The 23,504-nt window shown below is 42.1% G+C and overlaps 1 protein-coding gene across 2 annotated transcripts in view; it reads right to left on the bottom strand.

The window, feature by feature from the left end:
- Positions 1-1,148: 1,148 nt before the first annotated feature.
- Positions 1,149-23,504, bottom strand: part of LOC144723293 (matrix metalloproteinase-24-like) — a 53,029-nt gene continuing 30,673 nt past the window's right edge. For both annotated transcript variants that reach the window (XM_078601910.1, XM_078601911.1), the window contains 8 exons: positions 22,721-22,843; positions 17,888-18,192; positions 15,343-15,504; positions 10,087-10,307; positions 7,640-7,778; positions 6,396-6,546; positions 6,100-6,215; positions 1,149-4,714 (listed from right to left, as the gene is read on the bottom strand). In XM_078601910.1, the coding sequence (XP_078458036.1) occupies positions 4,287-4,714; positions 6,100-6,215; positions 6,396-6,546; positions 7,640-7,778; positions 10,087-10,307; positions 15,343-15,504; positions 17,888-18,192; positions 22,721-22,843 (1,645 nt within the window). In that variant the 3' untranslated portion in view covers positions 1,149-4,286. The remainder of the gene's footprint in view (positions 4,715-6,099; positions 6,216-6,395; positions 6,547-7,639; positions 7,779-10,086; positions 10,308-15,342; positions 15,505-17,887; positions 18,193-22,720; positions 22,844-23,504) is intronic.

Here is a 23,504-nt window from a genome sequence, read left to right as displayed (position 1 = left end):
GGTGTTGGGCACATTTAAATGCTGCTTTGGCAATGTTGTTATTTTACAGAGATGCCAGCTTTGGAGGTGTGTTAATTGACTATCAGGTGTGCGTGTCATTAATTAGCTCCGGAGAGCAGCAAGCTTAAGAATAATCACACGCACTCACATTTGTTTTCCTCGGTACCCATGTTTCTCATTGAAAAATGCTTTCATTGTGAAAGGAGAACATTGCTAAATGTACCTAATTATAGTCAACAGTTGCAGAGTAAAATCACCTCTCTGCCACACGCCTCTCTTCAGGCTCAGCAGAGAACCCCCATTGTGGACCAATGACTCATGTTCAGCCAAGATACATTTGTTTCATCCATTTCTGTGATTATATGCTAATCTATTCTAAACTTGTATTGGAATACACCTCAACTTGTGGCCGATTCAATTATTTCCCACAGTAGGAGTCATGTTCTGACCAAGAGACTGCCTGAACAAGCAGTGGTGGTGGTAGCCCACGAGGGACCTATTCACAGACACGTTATGGGGAGGGGGCTTTCAGTTGATTAAATCCTTGCTAGATGACAGAAGAGATAAAGACGAAAGATATAATTGTAGTCGGGTAAGATAACTGTACACACAAAGAGATTCATAATCAACATTTTTGGGTTTAGATCGCGTTATTTATAAATGTGTCGTAACCCTCCACCACCCGACACGGCCAATCAGTAAAAAAGTGTCACGTTGACACATTTATAAATAACGCGATCTAAACCCAAAAACGTTCATTATGAATAATATTGGTCGCGAAAGCCTTCGTCTTAAACTGACAAATAGAGATGTTGTGAGATGTGAGAAAAGTGATGCAGTCACGATAGGTATCAGAAGAGATCAATTTACTTTTATTGTCAATTATATGTATATGTTCATTCGGAAATTTCACTTAGCTAATATTTGATTCTCCCATTTTTGAATGAATCTGGGACCCCTTGAGCAACTTGGAGCCCTACGCTTTTGCCTGAATTGCTTATACCGAGCACTAACACTGCAATCAAGGTTATACGAACACATTCAAGAGAGCGGGGTGAATTTGGAAGTGCGGGGCTGCATCCCGTGTGGTACAATGTGGAGGCTTGGCACGAGGTGTTTGTATTAGAAATTCAAACGTACACGGATTATTATGTCAAGTTTGGATGTTTGTTATTTTATTCAAAAATAATAAGCTTGACAAGAATTGACATGTTCAAGACACGTATTTCAGAATGCTATTTCAAGGCTCTGGAGAACTTTTAAAAAATAAAAAAATAAATAACAACATATAAAATAAAAACCAATTAAATTAGAAGGTACTGACTTCATTCAGTGACATTTTTACATTAACACAATATTGCGCATTTTGCGGCTTCTGTGGGTGATTTTGTGAGTCGATAAAATGAAGGATAATGTACATTGATCCTTTTAATATACTTTGTCTGTGAAGTTGTCTTCAACTGGCATAACCAAATATGCTTTGCCTACCAATCTCACTTTTTTTTTAAACAAACATTTTACATGAGAACTCATCCACAGAAGAATGTGTTCATTGTTAAAAAAAAAACATTATAACAAATCATCATTTTTTTCAAAGATCTTTTTTTTTCTCCAAAATAATGTACATTTATAACATAAGGCTACTTTAAGTCTGCCAAACAATTTGACAACACTTGATATACTGTATTGGCACACCTGACCAGCAGGAGTGAATGGGTGAACACAGCAATGCTAGTGTGGGATTACACATAAACCTGATTTCAGTATCATAAATGAATAAAGTTTTCAAAAGTTAAAGATGCTTAATTATAGAACCTAACATACAATTTTAGTACAACTCCATAATTTGAATTGGTCTATATTGATTTCCTTGTGTGGGTTATTTTTAGCATTTTATGAGAAACCAAATTGGTACGATTCAAAAATGAATCTAACATTTTCAGGCCTTCAGTAAAATGGCTTCCAGTCACACACCACATTGTTCCGTGTAAATGCTATCAAAAAAACTGCATCAGTGAGATGCAGTAACAACTAAAACCACATAACTCCTACATTGAACAGCACCAAAAGAATACAAAAAAGTGCAAAACAATTAAAACTGTAACAGCCTTTAAATCTGAAGCCTTTTTTTCAGTTGGTCAAATGCCACGAAGGTTTTTGAAAAATAACAACAACAATAAAATAATAAAAAAAGAAATTTGCACTGACATTTTAGATGTAAACAATTCAGCTACCCACAGTAGCTTTGACAATTCACAGTTTCCACCTCTGTTACATTTTTCCTTTTTATGTGATTTTGCTAATTCAGCAAACTGTCATTTTAACAAAAGCAGATAAGCTTAGTGTAATCTTAAATAACTTGATAGGCCTACTATGGGCCAATGCAGTTAGAACCTATAGCATATTAAGCACCTTTAACAAGCTCTTAAATTAAGTACAGTGATATTTGTACATAACACTTATGTTTTGATGGTTCGTGTTAATCCAAAAAAAATTCTTCAAGCAGTAACTGTACAAGTTTTGTTAAAATAAACTGATACTAGTACAGGTTACTGTAGAATAGGGTCATTGTAAATAAATGCGTGAATAATCAATTTTTGTGGACATTAAACTTTTGACCATGTCTGTTGGTTATAACATATTTGTTTGAAGTCATTAATTTAGGTTTCAAAATATGGAATCCAATCTTTGAATTGTGATGTTTTTTTAACATGTATAAATCAAAATATATCAGGTTAATTAGGTCAAACCTTGCTGATGTTTTTTTTAAAGTAACACTTCATTATATGTAGCCAAAATTATGGTTATTTATAAATGTAACCTAGAATTATGCAAAGCTGAAAACTGACTGCATTATCAACCGACATTGCCTGTGATCTTTAAATATGTCCAGGCCTTCCCTACTACACTCCCAAGCATGTGCTCCTCTTTACCGGCATGCACTTTTATCCACCAACACATGAGGTTACGCCAAAATGATCCCCTTTAACAGAACACAAGTTTTCGTTGTTGTTGTTGTTGTGTGTCTAGATGCATCATGAGACTATCAGTCAATGAAAGATTCTGTTCATATAACGGATGCATTAACAGGAGAAAAAAAATCTAAAGGTTATTATTAGACAGAGTATAACCCAAGTCATGAAAACAGTGAGTAAAGAGTAATTAAAGTTCAATAACAAAAATGTTGCACTAAACGCGCCCATGCTTATAACCTTCTGCAAAGCCCTGCAAAATTTTGGCGACATTAATTGAAATGTTACTTGATATGTGAACACCTGGGAAAAAAACACACAAGCAAATAACATAATTGACCCAGTGTTAAATTCTGATTATTAATGTTTAAATTAAGTGGAACTGAATGTCAGATATCCTAAGACTGTGTTGGTTCATCCGCAGAAACCGCTGTAGCCCAAATTCCCTTTCGTTATGCCATTTCTAGCTGAGTTAAACTCTTGATTCGACCATAGCCGACACACTGCAAATCTAAGAGTTGTTAATTTGAATGAAATTCCTTCAGGTTGTTTCGCTTGAGAGGTTATATTAGTGTATACGGACTTTTTTTTTGCCTGCAATGCATGCACAAAGAACTCTTGCCCCAAGTAACGGCGGAATCTCTCTAGGTAGTTTATACATTACAGTGCAGCCGCATTTATTACTCCCTCCGTCGTGTACCAAATTGCAAGCTGCTACAGCGGAGAGAAAATCATCTTAAGGCTTTTTTTGGCCCAGAGTCATTATTTCAGCTGAAGTTCACAGAGTGGCACGTCTCCGCCGGAGCGTCGTGCAAACCGGTTGGCGAAACGATTTGGTACGGCCGGCTCGTCCACTCGCCAGCAACCATTTTTGAATATTTCGCTATCCTCTTCGTCTAAAACCGAAGCGTGGCCAAAACCTTGTCGTGCGCGCGGCAGGGTCGCTCAAATGGCCTTGGATTGTTCATCTCTCAAGTACCTCTCATAAAACCCTGTCTAGACACAAACAAGAGAATCCGGCGACCGGGTCTGCATAAAGACCGCAGGCACTCGTCTCAAGGCCTTGTCATTGTTCAGGAAACCCTCAAGTGGGCCTTTTTTCTTGTTCTCCTCCTCCTCCTGCTGCGCTTATTTATTTACTCCTTTTCAAATCAATGTTAAAAATTTCATTTCATTGTTACTTCTAGGAAATTGCTCATTCCTCGCCAGGGCTCTTTGAAGGGATGTTTCGGCCGTGCGTCTGCTGCGACGGGGTGTGGTGGGAGGCAGTGGGGGGGGGGGGGGGTTGGCAGGTGAGCGGGGTCCCCCCGCCAGTCAGACCCACTCTTGCATGGAGCGCTTGCAGTACAGTATGTGCCGCGGTGTGCCCTTGCGCTTGAACTGCAGCACAGTGTAGGCCAGCACCAGCATGCACAGCGCCAGGATGCAGGGGATGACCACGGCGATGGCGTTGACGCCGCTGGCGGCCGCCGTGCGAGCCACGATGTCCACGTCGTCGCCGTGAGGGCGGTGTCTCCGCCGCCCGTCGCTGTCGTCGGAAACGCCGCCGCCAGGGCCACCGGGACCACCGGGACCACCGGGGCCTCCTGGGCCTCCTGGACCTCCGGGACCGCCGCCGCCACCGCCGCCGCCACCGCAACCCATCCAGTCATTGAGGATGGAGCGAGGGTAACCGGACTCCACCGAGAGCCGCTCGTTGTCAAACTTCCAGTAGTCCTTGCCCTTGTAGAAGTAGGTGTAGGCTGCATGTGCGAGCGGGAGCCACAGAGAGAGGGTGTTGGGTAGAAACAATGAGCGTTCTGCTGACGAGTAGCCCGTACGTACGTGGAGAGTTTGTTTTGCCAAGTCACTCGCTACGCCGTGAGGGTCGTGAGGGTTATTCGGTGCGTGCTCCGCAATGCTGGTCAGAGTGGGTTGGTTGGTGAAGGAGGGGAGCATAGATGTGTGTGAGCATAGAAGTACAATACAACAACGGTCCACTGCTGCCTGTGCAGCAGCCTAGAGCACCTGCAGTGCAGGTTTTGTCACCCATCCGAGGCTCAAACCTGCTCAGCTTCCGAGATCTGACAAGATCGGGCGCATTCTATAATTTGTCTTTGTAATTTTCTAACCGCCCCTACTGAACATATGTGAAAACGCTCATATCTCATTGGTCATGGGAAGGTTGTATGTACATAATTCTTAAATAATTAATGTTTACATTTGGACGATCGTTTCTAACTAGGAAAGTATATGCACCTACTTTATTTTTTAAATGTGCCAGGATGTTTTCAGTGTGTATGCTTAGAGATATACATTAGATGAACAATACACAAGACATGCATTTATATTCTTCAAAACTCTGGGGGGAAAATATAAAAGTTGAATAAATGAGTATTGCCTCTACAAGGCCTTTGCACTACTGCCCCAGTGTCATCGATAACTCAATTCATAAAATCCTCATTCCACTTTTCCACTCAAAAGTCTCAAATCTTCTTTAAAATAGGCTCTGGGAAAAGATTGTTCTCAATGCCACAGGTCATCGTTTCTGGCTGAAATCAATACAGCTATATTTTTCACCATCTCATGTCATAAGTAAAAAAAAAACGAACAACTTTTTGCAGCGCACCCAATTTTTTTGACATTACCACTTTCGCAAATCCTACACCTATTGTTGGAGCCTGGGTATGAGTGAAATGTGGCCACTGATGATAAGTGCAAAAATAATGTAAGATTTCATGGAATGCAACTTAAGTGGTATAAATCCGTATGTGTGTACCTGGACTGATATTTGCAAGAGCGTTCTTGCTCCTTCCAAGAATACATTTTGGCAAAAACAATTTAATGGATTTCACAGATTTGCTCTGGCCTAGGCTCTTACAATATTCTAAAATTATTATGTTAATGTACATACAATTTTATCATCATCTATCATTATTTGTACTTTGCCTCCCCTGAAGTAAACTTCGTGTTTGCATATCGAGTAATAGTAAAAACGATATGCATTTTTATGTTCTTTTTTGCTATAGCACAGAGAAAACCGAAACAAAACAATATCGATATTAGGCCATTCGCCAAAAACGGACAAAATAGACAATGATTGTAGAGTAGGCGGCAAATGTTTAGAAGCGAATATGTGGATTCTTACCGCCCTCTCGACCCATGAAAGCTCCCTTTGGTCCATCCGGAATGCCCTTCCACACTGTGACTGACCGCGGATACCCAGGGTCTGTGGCGTGGTTATCCTCATTGAACCGCCAGTACCTGGATCAAGGAGCAGCATGTCACGTACCGTGTAGAGGAGCAGGAATCAGCGAGTGAGGTTCACGGGAACAACAACCACGGTAATTGAAGAGAGATAAGAAGGCAACTGACCGCGAGCGAGCGACCAACTGGCATGAATTCGCTGGAGGAAGAAGTGGATTCCTCCTGGCCATTGCTTACCTATCTCCTTGGAAGAAGAAGGTCTTCCTCATGGGCTCCCACCAGAGTGCTGCATCAATGCGGTCGTGGGGCAGGCCATTCCCAAACTGAGCCAGGCTGCGGGGATATCCGGGTTCGGCCATTGCCTCCTTGAACACCCAGTACTGGTCACCTGACATAGACAAGCCAGATCCGAGTGTGAAATGAAAATGCGTACACTGTGCTGGAAGGTATAAGAGTGCCCATATCCATGGAAGCTTTTGTTTACCATTTCACCACCTGCCATGCATGGCATATTTAAAAAAAAAGTATAACTCCTTATATGTGTGTGTGTGTGTGCAAACAGCAGTGATTGTGTAAACACCAAATGATTGTGCAGCCACAGAGATTCGCAACAGCAAAACACACGTGGAATGTAATAATGTGTTGGGAGACCGTTTGGCATTCAAGACTGTGTATAATGACCAAACTACCATTTAGGATTCCCGAAACAGTTGTTTTGTTGTCCTGCCAACACCGGTTTCTCTTTGGCTGTCAAATGTGTGTGGCTTATTGTATTGAAGAGCTACATGAATTTAGCGTTAAAATTAGTTGCATGGATGCATCTGCCCAGTAGTTCCATGAGTGCCCAGCAACTGCCAGGTCATGATTCAAAGCGTGCTCATAAGCACTCAAGTTTGTTAACCCCATTAGCCAAATGGTTCACAAATATTTTTTCTTCAAAAGCAGAATTCCTTTCCACTATAAAAGCATAAGCTCCAGATTCTAGATGTGAAATTGAACATTTGTTTTTACAAAAAAATAAGAAAGACATTTAAACAACAAGCTAGTAAAACACACTTGGCCATTACTCCAATCAATACGTCTGCAGGAATTTGTGCAAAATATAGATTCGCACATTTTTTGCTAATTAAGAAACATTGATGTAGCATCCATTTCATAATTAACGGATTTAATTGATGGGAGTTCACTGACACAGTGGGTGGTCTGCTTCCAGTAGTGATTAAAGTAAATGGTAGCCTCCAGACGGTGACAATTGCCCCAGTTTATATTTTCACCAAAGTCTCTAGAAACCAAAACCATGCACATGACTCCATAAACAGGAAAGTGGGCTCTGATATGCACGATCAAATTTGTTTGTTATTGCAGTAACGAATTAATTTATTTATTCCTTCCACAAATTATTTCTAGGAAAAAAACCCTAGAGGGTGGCGAGATGTTAACTCCCTTGCCTGCTGTGCCATTTCCCCTTCACAGCAACGCACCTTTGAAGAAGACGAATTTCCCATCAGGCCGCTCGTAGGCGGCGTCAATGTTGGTCGGCAGTCCTCGCCAGAAATGTCCGATGTTCATGGGGTAGCCGTCCAGCACGCGGTTGTTGCGTACGCGCCAAAACCAGCGGTCCTGCGGTGACGGAATGTCATGTGCCATCACATCATCATGTAAGGACGCCGAGAATTTTACCGACACACAAAGAAGCTGTTCAACTCGTGAAGCTTAACCAATTTTTGTATCTGGCCGGCAATAACGACGCAATTATTAGTATTATTTACATCCCTTTGTCAATTCATCACTTGATGAAGGCCTCCCAACATCTTCCAAACACGGGGCTTTGACCCATGCTTACCGACGCTAGTCATGTGCTATGGCAAAAGGTCCATTGCCCACCAACATGTCACCGAGAATATGTTATTTATTTTTAGGCCACGGTGTTTTTACATTTGGAGCTTTCGTGACTGCAGGAATTACTCTTTGGTTCTTTCGGTAAAGTCACGTATAAAGATAAAATAATAAATTAAATAATAGCATACGACGTTTCGATTGCAACACAAGCAATCATCATCAGGTATAAATGAGATAGCAACAAAAATCTAACCAGAAAACTATAGACAGACATATAAGCAGACAGATATCACCAAGATACATAGAGAGAGAGAGTAACACATAGGCACAGAGAGGGAGATTGTCTCTGTGGCGAGGCCTCCGCCCCCCTGTCTATTTAAGGCCTCGCCACAGAGACGATCTCCCTCTCTGTGCCTATGTGTTACTCTCTCTCTATGTATCTTGGTGATATATGTCTGCTTATATGTCTGTCTATAGTTTTCTGGTTAGATTTTTGTTGATATTTCATTTATACCTGATGATGATTGCTTGTGTTGCAATTGAAACGTCGTATGCTATTATTTAATTTATTACTTTATCTTTATACGTGACTTTACCGAAAGAACCAAAGAGTAGGGCCACAGTGTTATTGATATATTTCGATCAGTGCAGGTTGGTAATGTACTTGTAAACAAAACTCACGTAAGTGCATTACCGTCACACTCGTGTCTGTGCTCCAACTGTAAATCTTGGCGAATGATGCAAGTAATTCTGAACTCAGGGTTCCCCACCAAAATTATTCTTAAGAGCCCTGTGACCTCGCTTCTGTGCACCAGTCGAGTTTTACATTGTTATTCTTGGTTCTTTCGGTAAAGTCACGTAGAAGGGAAACAATAAAATAATAAAAATATAAAACAATACAATTCTCACGACGTTTCAACTGCAACACAAACAATCATCATCAGGTGTGAAAAACACACGAAAATTTGAAAAAAACGCCACTTTATTATTTTATTGTTTCCCTTCTACGTGACTTTACCGAAAGAACCAAGAATATGAATCCCTGCAGTCACGAAAGCTTTAAATCAACATTTTAAATTGTTCTCTATAAAATTAATAAGACATGCTCATTTAACCTACTTACTTCACAAGGGATTATAATCCCTGCGAGCATTTTAAGGTCTTATAAACTAGGTGTGGCTTTCACTGAAATTACTTACATTTTACATCAATGTCTGATTACATGTTATAATATATTTATTATTATATTAATTAAACATAAACATGCGAGTGAAAAACAAATTAGATAAACAGTAGTCTGACTCAGCAATGTATTATTCAGCAATAGTCACTGCAGTTGATTTCAACGAAATCCACAACTTCACCTCCGTTTACATTCTAAGTTGAGAAGCAGCAATTAAGCTCTGAATGTTTAAGGGAAACTATCAAAATAAGAGAAAAATCAAGAGTTAATTTTTTTTTCGTAATCAGTTGAAATATCAACCCACATTTGATGTAAGCATTTTACGAGAATTGATTTTGGATTCCGTGAGCGAGTTTAAACAAATTAAGTAATGCTGAATAGAGTGATTGAAACACATGCCAATCATGATGGACACTAAGGTCTATTGACTGAAAACTAAACTGGCGAGCCAGTTCCATAAATTAGCTTTTATCTCTACTGCAAAAACACGTTAAAATTGTGGCCCCTTTATCACAAGCACAACCGCGAAAGCCTAGGCAGTAGTACAAGTCTTACCTCTATGCTCCAGAAGAAAACTGGAGCACATGTATGTGCTGATTCCTGTTCAACACAGCCAGCATTCATACTTTGTTTTTTTCGGTAAAGTCACGTAGGTAAAAAAAGGAAAATAAATAAAATCACGACGTTTCGGAGGCAACACAAGCATCCGTCTTCAGGTGGAACCTACGTGACTTGACCGAAAAAACCAAAGAGTATGGACCCTTGCAGTCACGAAAACTTCAAATCTAGAATTAACAGCCAGCATTACAAAAACCTCAATTCATTACAAAACTAAATCCAATCATCCCCGGACCTTAAACAACACGCACACGTTAATACACCACGATACCTCAGTCCTTAACTCACCTTGAAGACAAACATCTCGCCACGGAGAATCGCCACGGTATCGAACCTCCCCTCGCAGATGTCGGGGGTGGTGCCGGGCGGCGGTGGTGGTCGATCCACGCCGAGGTCGGGGCTGCGTGGAGGCTTGGGCACCTTGTCGACGCGGCGCGGGGTCTCGGGCCGCCGGGGAGGAGGTGGAGTCGGAAGGGGTCGCGAGGGGACCTTGTCCTGCTCAGCGGGGCCTGCCAGGGGACACAGACAGGAGATCGTGAATTTGAGCCCGACCCTGACGCCTGTTGTATATTTGGAGTTTGCGTGTCTCTCTCTTCTCTCTCTCTCCCCGTGCTCGCGTGGATTTTTCTCAGGGTCGTCCAGTTTTTCCTTTCACATTTAGAAACATGCATTTAGAGTATTTTGCCACATGATGAGCCATTTCGTTGAGCTATCATTTGTGGCCAGGTTGCTTCTGAAAAGAGCGATGTAGCTCAGTGGGCCTTACCTGGTAAAATTAAAATAGAAGTTTTCGTATCTAGTGCTGCCGTGGTGTAATGTTTAGCCCACTGGACTTATCCAGAGGTCACCGGATCCATGCCACCTCTCGGCGTGGTGGTTTAAACAATGGGTAAGTTTCTGAAATCCACACCACCCCCTTTCCCCGCCTTTATCCACCCAGCTACCAGCCTGTCGACCGGCAGGGTTTTGTGTTGTATTGTAACGTGTGGGTACCCACCACCTCCTCCACGATGTCTGGCCAGTGTGAAAGAGTAGGCCAAAATACTCCTTAGAGGTGTTCTCTAACACTGGTCAACAAAAAAAACTCATTTTTTTCTGGCCTGGACTTTTGCAGCTGTTTTAGACTTATTTCAGGGTGATGATTCCAAATCTGATCTCAGATTTGCTCTATCACATCATTTTTATGCTATCGGCATACCCCATTTTCATTGATTTTACCCGAAATTAACTCTGTCACTTATGATTGCAAGTTGTTGCGAGTCAGTGACTGCTTTAGTGTTAAAATATGGTGCTGTATTTTTAGGATAATGTGTTTATAATATCATTTTATGTAGATATCCACATTTATTTAATATTGTTCTTCTGCAGTTTTTATTGAAAATGCAATATTTGACATCTCAAAAACCTGATGTGATAGACAAAAACTGATGCCAGATTTGGAATCAGCACCCCAAAATTACCGTAAAACCGTTGGAATACCTTATGCCAGAAAAAGTGTGTTGACCAGTGTAATAGCTCCATTCTAGCAGAGGTCCTTGCAGGATTGCTCATCGGCTCTTATTAAGGCCTGAATATCACATGTGCTGTTGGTGAGGCCAGCGCTGTCTGTACTTATTTCGGGTTGAGTCAACCTGAAGGGAAGCCCACTCCAGGTATAATAACTAATTCCAGTAATGAGTACAATATATTTTGAAGAAGCTAATTCAAGTTTCCAAATATCTGCAGATGCTACGAAATTACTATGAAGTATAAAAAACTGGTATCCTAAATGTAAACTATCCTATTATGCAAATTATATATATTATTACAAATATTTGACAGTTCTGGTAGAACATTGCTTGATGTATGCTCATTTATTACTTCATGAGAAGCTCGTTATAACATTGTCCCTTCTTCTTTGTAATAAATCCACGTTTTTTAAAAACACATGTGTCGCTTAATATCCTGGGTTTGACCACTATGGTCAAGCTCTGTATATGTCCACATTCATGTCACTTATGTAACAAAAAACTGTTCTGTATTTCCAAGCTAAATTTTGCAGAAGAAAAAAAATACTTGAAGGCAACATGGGAATTGGATCTTAAAACTTTGGCAGAAAAGTATATTCAACTTCCAAATTTGTATATGAAAGTTGGAATGAACATATTTTTAAGTACATGAAAGGTATCATTGTATCAACTATTTTAATATGGAAGGCAACGGGTAGTAGAAGTTAGGAATATTTTTTTTTCGGGTGGGAAGGGAAGGTAAGGTAACGGAGGGGCTATGCACATGGTCACGTAACAGAAATTTAATGAGACAGCCAAATGAGTCAGTGCAGCTTTTCCATGTCAGATGTGGCCAAAGGATTGAATGTACATTTCGTGGAAACGCAAGCAATCATTCAATTATCCCGAAATGACCACGCCCATTGCAGCGGTGCTCTGGAAACTCCTGTCCGGTTCATTTGGAGCTAAGCAAGGAGTTCCACTGTGCAGGCACCGCGAAGACTGGTCGACTCAGAATAAGCCGTTCATTCTGACGGGAAGCTACACAAGAAATGCACAATGTTCCTAGATGTTAGCGCCACTGGTGTGCGCTGTGGCTTATTTGCTGGCTGAGTGTATACGTTCAGCTGGCATGTTACGTAAAACACAAGGCAACACAAAAGAGGCCATACTGTGCAAATAATGACCGTGCAAGCCAGCGTTAGCTCTCAATAACCAGGGCCCTCAAGCTACACATAGTCGTTCTTTATATTTTTTGTACCCAATTGTAAGGTATGCATAAAGTGTCATTACATTTTTTTGTGAGAGAATTAAAAAAAACATCTGAAAGTCACATTAGTGCACGTATTGTCAACGTTAAAGGCGCAGCCCTGCAAATGCCTGCTCGCCCCACTGCTCGTGCAAGAGCCTCCACTCGCGCCAACTCGAGAGGGCCTTACTCATATTCTTACTCTTTGGTTCTTTCGGTAAAGTCACGTAGGTATAAAATAAAATAAATCACGACGTTTCGGGCGCAACACAAGCGCACATCATCGGGTGGGAAAGCATGGTCTGCTGCTGAGACAGACTGTTCAAATCAAGATCGAGAGGGCCTCTCTTCAGGGGCCTACTCTTCAACGCTGGTCAGTTCGTCTCGGAAGAGGTAAGAGTCCGCACAAGATATCGCACTGCATGTGACCAATCGACTGTCAATCTACTATATATGCATAGTACAGCTTTATATTTTAGTTTACCAATTATTAGATGCTAACATAGAGTATTACTTTTTTCGTAATTAAAACACCTAACTGTTCTATCATTTTACGCATCATCGATACCGCTATAATAACATTGTTTATCAATTTTTATGTGCGCGTGTGTGTGAAGTGTATTACTTTTTACGTGAATAAACACTGTAGGTGTCGCTAAATTTTATTTTAGACACCATTAAGCCAAAGGGGAATAAATCTACCGTTGGTGGGGTTTTTTGGCATGGAACTGTCATATGAAAACCTCTTTGTCAAAAAATAAACACTTTGGGAGCATTTATAAAAATGACGACTGAAATAAAGCACGCCGGAGGGCCCTTTACAAATGAGGTGATAAACAAACCCAAGCACAATTAATACTCGAGAGCCAACAAACACTGCGGGACACGTGCACATTCAGTTGGGAAATAGAAAAATAGAAAAAACAACCAGACACACTTTAACTTTTACAACACAGCAAAAACAACAAATACACAACTAACAAAACACAAGAACAAAAGAAGAGCCAATCACGTCTAAACAACCCATAAAAGCAAAACAGATCAACAGAAACAAAAAAAATGTATGGCTGCTTCAGTGAAGCATTATTGGTAATAAATCAAATAAATCAACTTCCAGCCAATGGACCAAATTGGCTTGAAATCTTTTTAGTCGTTGTGTTCGGCGAAATAGTTTGGTAGTTAAACAGGGAGACAGATAACGGTGGACCCAATGCATCGATTCATCAATGAATATCGAGTCTTGAGATCATGATACGTACATTGTAAAAGTCAAGAACATTTGTATTTGTATATTTTGCACGTGAAAGGGTTCAACCGACCTGTGGCCACTGGAGGCCGTAACATTGTTCACAGGACTTGAGCGTATCTGATGAGAGTGAAAATTTAGATATATTTTTAGCTATCCGAGTTAAAATTTGCCAAATTCAGTCCCCGAACCAACTTTATTGATGTTTTTATTGTGCAGAGTAATCTGTGACTGGGCCTGATGCCATGAACTCACTTACACTTTGAGAACTCAGGTTTAATCACAGTCCCCACTGAAATAAGAGAGAGAAATAGAGAACACAACATTGTATTTGAAAGCCTCTACAAAATAAAAACAAAAATCACGACGTTTCGAAACGTCGTGATTTTTGTTTTTATTTTATTTTACTTTCTACGTGACTTTACCGAAAAAACCTAAGAAGATGATTCCTTGCAGTCACGAAAGCTTCAAATCTGGAGCCTACCTTTACCCTACCTTTTACCCCTACCCCGTACAAATTACCCGATTACAGGGTAATTACTGGGGTACTACACATGAAAAAGGTTTATAACAGGTAAATGCTAGGAAGAGCGCTTTATTCATATAGAATACTCTTGATGATTCCAATTTTAAATGGAGGCCACGGACTGTGCCACGGAGCTTTTAGCGAGCGGTAAACAAGGCATTTACCGGGTAATACTTCGCGCTACCTTTACCCTACCCTTTACCTTACCCCTTGGCATGTCGACACCTTTACCCTTTTACCTTTATCCTTTTACCCGGTAAAAAGGGTAAATTACCTGACCTTGCTGAGGCCTACTTCCACCGATCTCAAATACACTTATTCAACATTTTAAGAGCCTCCTTTGTAACATATTGAGCCACTGCTCTCACGATTCAATCATCTGTCGAGAAGAATGTCAGAGGTTCAAGTAGTTTTTAGTTTGTTGCCCCGCACCTCTGATTAGCGCGCTCGGCTACGTACGAAGTTCAACATGAATGCAAACAGAAATCAGTGGGCTGCATTTAAGTGGATCCCCTTGTATTTTGCACAGTCCAACTAAGGTTACCACCTGTCCTGGTTTTCCCAGAACCGTTATCTTTGAAGTAGCTGTCCTAAGCAAATGTGTCTTCTCAGGACATGAAATCGATAGATATTAAAAGTAAAAAATGTCATCAGTTGACAACGGACATGCATGTAGCTCTCTGCTCTTCTGGCATTGCGAAAAAAAATTATTGACGTGATATGTACAGTTTTTTTTGGTTTTAACTCAGAAGGAGCAACCCTCAGCCCTAAGCTGTATACATCCATGTATCAGCCACGGCAGCATCGTGGTCAAAATTTGCCAAATCTGTAGAATTACCCGCACATTGCTCTATTTGAAGAACACAGAGCAATCATCCCCCTCCCCCATGCGTCTTGTGAAACTACCGCAAACTATGCGTGTGAAACACAGATCCTTCTCCGATAGCCTCACCGCTATAGGAATGGCATGAATATCAAATCATGGACAACGATTCGATGATGGCAGGCTGCCTCGCGGCGGTTGACGGCAACTCACCGTATATCTGCTGGATTCCCTGCAGGTCATCGCGGGGCAGGACAAAGTTTTCTGTGTCCATGTACTGGTAAAATGGCGCCATGATGGCTGCGGGGTCGTTGGAGTGCTCCAGGCCCAGCGCGTGGCCCAGTTCGTGGATGGCGACGAGGAACAGGTCGTTACCTGGGAGAGAGCAACAGGCATTTTTTTGTTTCTCGTCATCACAGCTGTTGAGCATGGGCCAAAAATGATCACGTCGAGTTTTTTTGTCGGTGTTTTAGCGTTACGGTCAATGGCAACATAAATCATGCCCCAAATATGTAATGCATTACAAAAAATAATAATAACAATCATCATCATCGTCATCGTCCATGATCTATTATTCACTGCTGGATGAAGGCCTCCCCAAGCTGCCGTCATCTCTCACGGTCCCTGCAATGTCGCAATCCACCCCAGCTCCTGCCGCACTTGCCGATCCCGTCGCTCCATCTCCCACAGTGGAACGCCCTCTTGGTCGCATCCCCTCCTCCTTTGGCTGTCACTCCGACGTCAGTTTAGACCACGTGGCTCATAATTCCTTCCATAGCGACTATGAGTAGGGACGACGATTTGTTCAGGGCGAACATACGACTTTTCGCATGTGTGTGACGTTGTACTCAGGCCACACGTAGCCATTCGTCATGGACCTGCAATGTATAAATACACTTAGAACCTCTCCATGAGCCTCGCTTCATCGCTCCATCTCCTTCGGGGAATGTAGTCTCAGGAATGATACCATTAAAATGAATATTGGAAAAAATTAAGTGAAAATGTGAACTACTCATGGCAAGTGCAATCAATTGGTGTAGCTGCCGAGGAGTAGATCTCTGGATCAACATGCCCATTAGATGCCTATTATACACGTGGTAATGTACGTACCATCGCTGAATTGCAAGTGTATAAAAAAAACCATATGTATTCAATTAGCACACATTCTGTGTACAGAAGAAGATCATGAATTGCCACTTAAATGTTATCTTTTGTAAATTAATACTGAATATCATCAAAAGAGAATGCCCATTGGACTATTGGTACAGCGAAGGCACATTGTTGATACTACAAAGAAAGCTATGTAATTTGCTTCTCAGTTGAGATGCTTCTTATCATTACTTTGAAGGATGACTGGGGCCTTTTCCTCTTGGGAAAAACAATCTAATCCAATAAGATGACACAGACGGGCTAAAGACAATATACGTTTTGCCTGGAAGGTTAACTGTGGATGCATGTGTGTCAGTTATTATTTTTACTAATCAGCTTGAGGCAGATGTTCTGTGACCAAATAAGGCTTTACCAGGGTTTTATGGAATTAAACGCTGTGCTAGAGACCACTTCCATAGCTAAATCAGCCAAACTTCAAATTTAGTTTGTCTAAAAGGTAAAGGTACAGCCCTACAATGATTTTCTTACACCACTTTTGGCAGAAGGGCCTCAGCTAGAAAGAGTTCTTAGAGTCCCCTCTTAGGGTATTAGCCTCCTTTTCAACAACTGCTACCATTGTGTATTGCTATGCAATCACGTACCTGTAAGTCGGTGTGAACAAAAATATTCAAAATCCATAATGCTATTTTTAACAAAATAATTATTTTCACAGGTGGGTCTCGGCAGCACTCCGTTCAGCACTGCTCAGCACAATATGTGGGCAAGTTTTAGCTAAGAAAATAAAAGCAGCTCTGCAGTCACCACATCTGCAGACTGTGGGGGTAGGAAAGCGAGCCTCTCTTTGAGTCTAGGCTTAAGTTTCCGGCCTTCCACTAATTACAAATCCCCAGCGACCACCACACCCCTCTAGATATCACGAAAGCTTCACTGCAAATAAATAAGCCTTGGGCATTAGACGAGCCGAAGAGCTGGAGAGATGATATCTGCTCGTGCTCAGGTACGATGTTGATTATTGCATTGGAGAACCGCGAGAGATGACGGAGACTTGGAGAGCCCAGCAGTGGATTCAAGATGATTGATGATGTATGCATGTTGAAACGTCGTACTCAGTTTGTAAATGTTGTGGCTTGGCTCTCCAACACACCGGTGTGCTGTACTAGTGACGAATTGGCACGTTCTGTTTATGTGACAAACCTTATTAGTTGGCTGTGTCAGGCGGTGGTGGGTTTAACAACACATTTATAAATTTTGATATAAAGCTTTCGTGACTGCAGGGATTCATCTTCTTGGTTCTTTCGACAGACCTGGTCTCCAACTTGCGTTGTGGCCGAAACGTCGTGAGAATTATTTTATGTTTTATTTTTATTATTTTATTATTTCCCTTCTACGTGACTTTACCGAAAGAACCAAGAAGAAAAACACATTTATATATTCACACGATCTAACCCAAAAAAACCTCTGTTATGGATGTTGAACTTCTTTCGCACCATATGTAGCAAACCGTGCGAATCAGAGGCGATGATGATGATGATGATGGTGGTGCCAACGACCATGAGCGAAACGAGCATCGTCAATGGGCTCGGCGAAAGCTATCGTAACGTTTGCTGGACCGATGCACCAAGTGAATGCTCCCTGCCTGGCCACACACCTCCAGCGTTCCCGTTGCCCAGCGTCCAGGGCTCGTCGGCGTCGAAGTGCGTGTCCCCGCCGATGCCCGGGCCGGGGAAGTAGGCGTGCGCCAGGAAGCCGCCCTCGCCGTCGAAGGGCGAGCTGTCGCCGTGGTTGCCCGAGGCGAAGAAGATCATGATGTCGGCCTCGCGCCGGCTGCTGCGGATCTCGTGGTTGGAGACCTCCTCGAAGATGAGCGGCGTCACTTGCTGCCACACGTCGAAGGCGCGCCGCAGCGCCCGCCGCGTGTCCGCCTCGCCCACCTTGGGCGTGTAGTTCTGCACGCTGCACCCGTTCGAGTGAAGATAGCGGTTCGATATTTGACGAACGGCGATTCTTACGGCTGCCGATACGTGCTGCGAAACATGCGTCGAGTCACGCGCGCAAGGATCGATGTTTGACTCGTGAAAATTATCTGTGAGTGAAAGGCGAATGCAACGTCTAGGGGGGCCAGCGAAGTGAAGATGACTGTAAAAACGAGACAGAACACATGATAAAAAAAAAACTGTCAAATCCTGAACGTAATTGTGGTCCTGCATCTCACCAGGTCATTCAAACATGGCAGGTGAGAGGAGGAAATGGGGGGGGGGGGTGGATGATGTTAGTGATTCGTAACAGCCTTATTAAATACTATATATATAAAAAAGTCAGAAGTGGTTTTCCTTCAAATGATTATGGGCTTGGTTGGGAGGGCATAAAGGAGCGGCACCTGTGTGCTGTTAACAGCCCCGACTCAGTGGTGGAAATTACACATTACTCTGTGCTGTATGTATGGTGAACTTCTTTCACACCGTACGTAGCCAACCGTGTGATGATCGGAGGTGCGGGGGAAGGACAATAATCTCAACATAAAAAGCAGTTCTGAGGAAACCATGGCGTGCATAAGTTAACTCACAAAACAACCATTGTTGGCTGACTCCACATTGGCACTAGATTTGAAGCTTTCGTGGCTGCAAGGATTCATATTCTTAGGTTTTTTCGGTAAAGTTAAGTCTTTGAGCCCCGCCCCCCTCCCTCCCGATACGTTCCATTCATTGGCTACCACATTCTGATGAGCTCCCCCCCCCCTCTCCTCCCCCCTCAACTTGCTTTTAAGGGATTACATCTTGAATCATTGCCTCACTTGATGCAGCTAATCTGGCTGTGACGGTCCCACCTGATGACGGAGACTTGTGTTGCCTCCGAAACGTCGTGATCTTTATTTTATTTTATTTTAATTAATTTTGATGTTTTACCTACGTGACTTTAACGAAAAAACCTAAGAATATGAATATCCACATTGGCACTCTATTGTATTGATCCCGGAGGAGTCAAAGTCTCAATCGACACCCTAACCAACAAATTGAATCCTCAATCCTCTGCTGGAGAGCCATGAACTCTACCCCACAAAATAATTTGTGCAAAGTTACATCATTTTCAAAATCACATACAGGACATTAAATACTTTACCACTGCTGAGATAATAAAAAAAAATGTTTTTATCAGCAAACGAATTGAACAGCAGCCAGCACAGCATGGGAGGAAATAACATTGCGATTTTAACTTGAGGAAAGAAGTGTATAAAATCGCATCCTAAATATGCTGTGAAATGTGACGGGGAAAACAGCCCACTTGGCATTTGGATAATTTTCCATGAACAGACATTAGATATGAGATAACCTTTAAGACTGATGATAAACGAGTGCTTGAATTGTGAGATTAAAGTTAACATTTAATCAGCGATACGTTGATGTGGTGCATGAATAATGAGAGGAATTACACCAAAAGTAAACATTTTTAAACCTGCCCTACACGGGGGGAGGGCAAGATCTGGAATGAAAACTGAGCGAGCGCGTGTGGCTCCCAAAAAAAGGACCCCTCCCCCTCAACTCCCCACGCTCAAGCTGGGCGCTTCGCGGATCACCGCCCTCGATGATGCGGACATGAAGTCTACCCAGGAGGCCCGGCTACGGGCAACGCGTCACGACACCTGGAGGAACATTCGATACAGCGCACGGGTGGCTTTGCGACGACTAACTCAGACTACGTGGGGAGCACTTTCGACGTGGTTATTTCGATTATTTGGCTGCTATAAATGTCCACATGATAAGCCACTTTGTTGGGCTATCATTTGCGGCCTGGTCACTTCTGAAAAATAAATGAATAGCTCAGTGGGCTTTACCTGGTAATATAAAAAGGTTGTATTTGCATATATATTTATGTTTTTAAGCGATTTCTTTACCTTTCCTATACTTTGCACTCCTATCGTGTTTGTACTGTTTATTGTTGTAACGTTCTGACCCGCCCCTACTGGTCATCTGTGGAAAAGAGTTTATAGCTCAACGGATTCCTGCAGTATAAATAAATATTCTGATTCTGACTGTACTTTCTATAAAAAAATAAACAATAAACACTTTGTCTGGGTCAGCTTTTTATATCCTCTCTCGAAGTGTTTGACTGCCACTCACGTGCATGCGTGGAGGTATAATGAAGTCGCATTATCATTACCAATTAAACATGAGCAAACAAAATGCCAAACATGGGTTTCTCAGTAGTGTCAGATGAGGTATTTCAATGTGTTGCATGAATGTCTCTCCGACTGCACCAGCAACCACCACAGGAATATCTATATGGGTGAACACTCCATGGTCGAGTATCATTAATTCTTAAACGACCGATACATGCATCGAATTGACTGTTTTAAGAATCGATGCTTTTCAGTTCGTACCACGAGAGGTTGTTACACGTTCACCAAAAATGTGAAATAAAATAATTGATTCCTGAATCAAATCGCAACCATCCATCGAGAAAATTAAGTGAACTCTCAGGGCCTAATCGAGTGGCAGGCTGTAAATTATTGCATACTTTAGTCACAATCTATAATATCTTGAAATATTTTTTTTATAAGAATATTCGTTTGCTGTTTAAATTATTTCCATGTCACTGCTCAACATCTAGGTCAGTGGTCAGAAAACAAAATAACAAGATGAGCCATTTTTTTTGTTCGAATTGGGCAAAAAAATATTCCTTGGGTCTTTCGGTAAAAGTCACGTAGATAGGTTCAAAGAAAAGAACAAAAAAGAACAATAATAAAATAATAATAAAAATAAACTCAAATATTTCAAGAGCCGCAATGCGCGTGAACAACGTTACAAATCAGTTCCTGAAAGAGCGGCATGCGGCTCGGGAGACGCAGGTTGCCGAACCCCGATGCTAGGCAATCGCAGAATAGGGCAGTATCACAGCAAGGTCACCTATTGCAGCTACCGTGCATTTACAGGGGTGAATTATAGACAACAAGCCACGCTCTAAACATCGCCGCTGGAAGAAAAAGGTAGAAAGGGATGGTGCAATAACGACACAAATCAATCCATTATTAGAAGCCGTGGTTTGGCATCATGCCCTGGCAAAGCCTCCTGTCCTGTACAGTTTTGCCACGAAAGCGCCTACCGCTCACATGGCTAAAACAACTGAAAAATATTTTCCAGATATTTATTTTCATTTAAACCTTGTACTTTGCCTGGCATTATTATACCGGAATTCGTGCCCTAGGCATGTGTGCAGAAGTGCAAGAAAAGTGGCAACGTTTTCAGTGAAAAGGGAAGAAAATGGGAGAAAATAGGGAGTAACAAACAACACTGAACAAAATAGTTCATAACTGCTGCCCTGCAAATCGCTTGCTCATGCCACTGCTGGCAGAAGATGGATCCCTAGAGAGCCATTTTTGAGGGTATGTTGCTTATTCCATCCTGACCATACGGATTTGAAGGAGATTGGAGTTCCCGCACTTAACCCTCAACGCACAAGACCTGTCGATCAACTAACTTACACTCGGTTCATATTTTTCACAACATCCTACTCTTTATAAAACCACCAGCATTCTACTGACAAGCAGAACGTCATTTGGAAGCTCTTCAACAATGTAGAAATCTACCGGGATGTCCTTGCTCTTTCGCACAAGAAAATAAAGTGATTTCTCAAAACACTACGTGTGAAAGATGAGTTTGTAGAGCAGGTGTGATCTATGCTATCAGTGTGCTTCACTGGTATTGCAGGCACATGATTATGTGCAGATGCAGAGTATCCTTGATCATTATTAACAGTCAGACAAAACCTGTTCTTCAGAGTGGATATTCTCAGATGCACTAGATAAAACCACACTAACACGCATCACATTGTTACATGTCCAATTTTTGATATAGCACTTCACAAAAACTAAAAAGTGCGTAAATAATCATGGAGCGATGCACGCTGGTATTTACATTGAGGGACATAAAGGGGAATGCATATGAGAGCACACACGCAGGCTAATGACACCATTATAGTGACTTGGAGAGGACGATTCACGATAATGGACCGTGGCTGATGATCAGGGATAATGACAGTGGCAGCCAAGAGATGAAACGCGTCTGAGAGGACATCCACCACGGGAATCCCAGTTGATTAGATCCGGTGCGAGTTGAATTATCACACGGGCCGTGAAGAGATCACCGCAGGGCTGTGAGAGACGGCAAAAACTTGGGAAGGCCTTTGTCCAGCAGTGGACTGAGGATGGCTGAAGTTGATGACCTGATGACTCTCATCACCCACTATCATGCCAACCATGGGGATTGTGAGAGAGAACCTTAATCAGCCTTGCACGCCTCTAGAAAGGTCATCTTAGGACTGAGACACACTCACTATATTGTTCATTATGACCTAGGAATGGGACAAAATATATTTTAATTCATCAAATCACAACACCGTCATGCGACACGAATTTAGAAGCAGCCCACAGCTAAAATCCAATGCTATCCCCGCTCTGACCGAACACAGGATGGTGGCGGCGCAGTACCTGTAGGTGATGTGCTTCTGCTGCCACCGTTGCCCAGTGAGGGCGTAGCGCTTGCGCCGCAGGCCGGCCTGCAGGCCCTGGTCGATCCGATCGGGAACGCCGCAGCGAGGCCTCTTCATCCACCTGCGGTCAGTCCGCCACGAGAAAAAGGACGAACAAAAACTAAAAACCACAAGCAAGTGCGTTGCTCAGCCACTGGGACCTTCCCACTTGGGTTGTCACCTTTTCTTGGTTTTCCCAGAGTCGTCCCATTTTTTGAGGTAGCTGTCCTGGCTGATCTGCAAGCCTTACCCGGACAATAAAAGTCTCGGTTTTCGGTATATGCATAAGGATAATAATAGTGATACATCACTCATTGCGTTTACATGAAGTTCCCCCCTCTTCTGGTATTTTGAGACTCTTCTTTTTGCTGGTACGTACCAATCTTCTTTTTGTACCTCAGAGGTGGCAAACCTAATGCCCACACAGCCCAGACTGTGCGCAGTGGCCATATTGGAATGTGTACCATGCCCGAGCCACTATCAAAATTAACGTGAATTCTTTATAATGGAAAAAAAGTTCCACTGAAATAACCTCAATCTAAATTCAAGTAAAATCTCAGCCTCGCAAGAATTTAGAAAGTTTAGCTCTGATATCCGACTGAGACACGTATTCTACTGTTCATTATTGTTCCTGGAATGTAATTTTTTTTGTTTTATTGAATTTAACAAATCAAGATAAACGATCTTGATCTTGATTTGATATTTATTTGAATTTATCAAATCACAACACCTTTATTGGATAC

This window comes from Lampetra planeri, chromosome 17 (genome assembly GCF_965212315.1).
Source record: "Lampetra planeri chromosome 17, kcLamPlan1.2.h2, whole genome shotgun sequence".
In the NCBI taxonomy this organism is placed as follows: Eukaryota; Metazoa; Chordata; class Hyperoartia; order Petromyzontiformes; family Petromyzontidae; genus Lampetra; species Lampetra planeri.
Note: the sequence above shows the minus strand (reverse complement) of the source record. Positions and strands in the feature narration are given on the sequence as shown.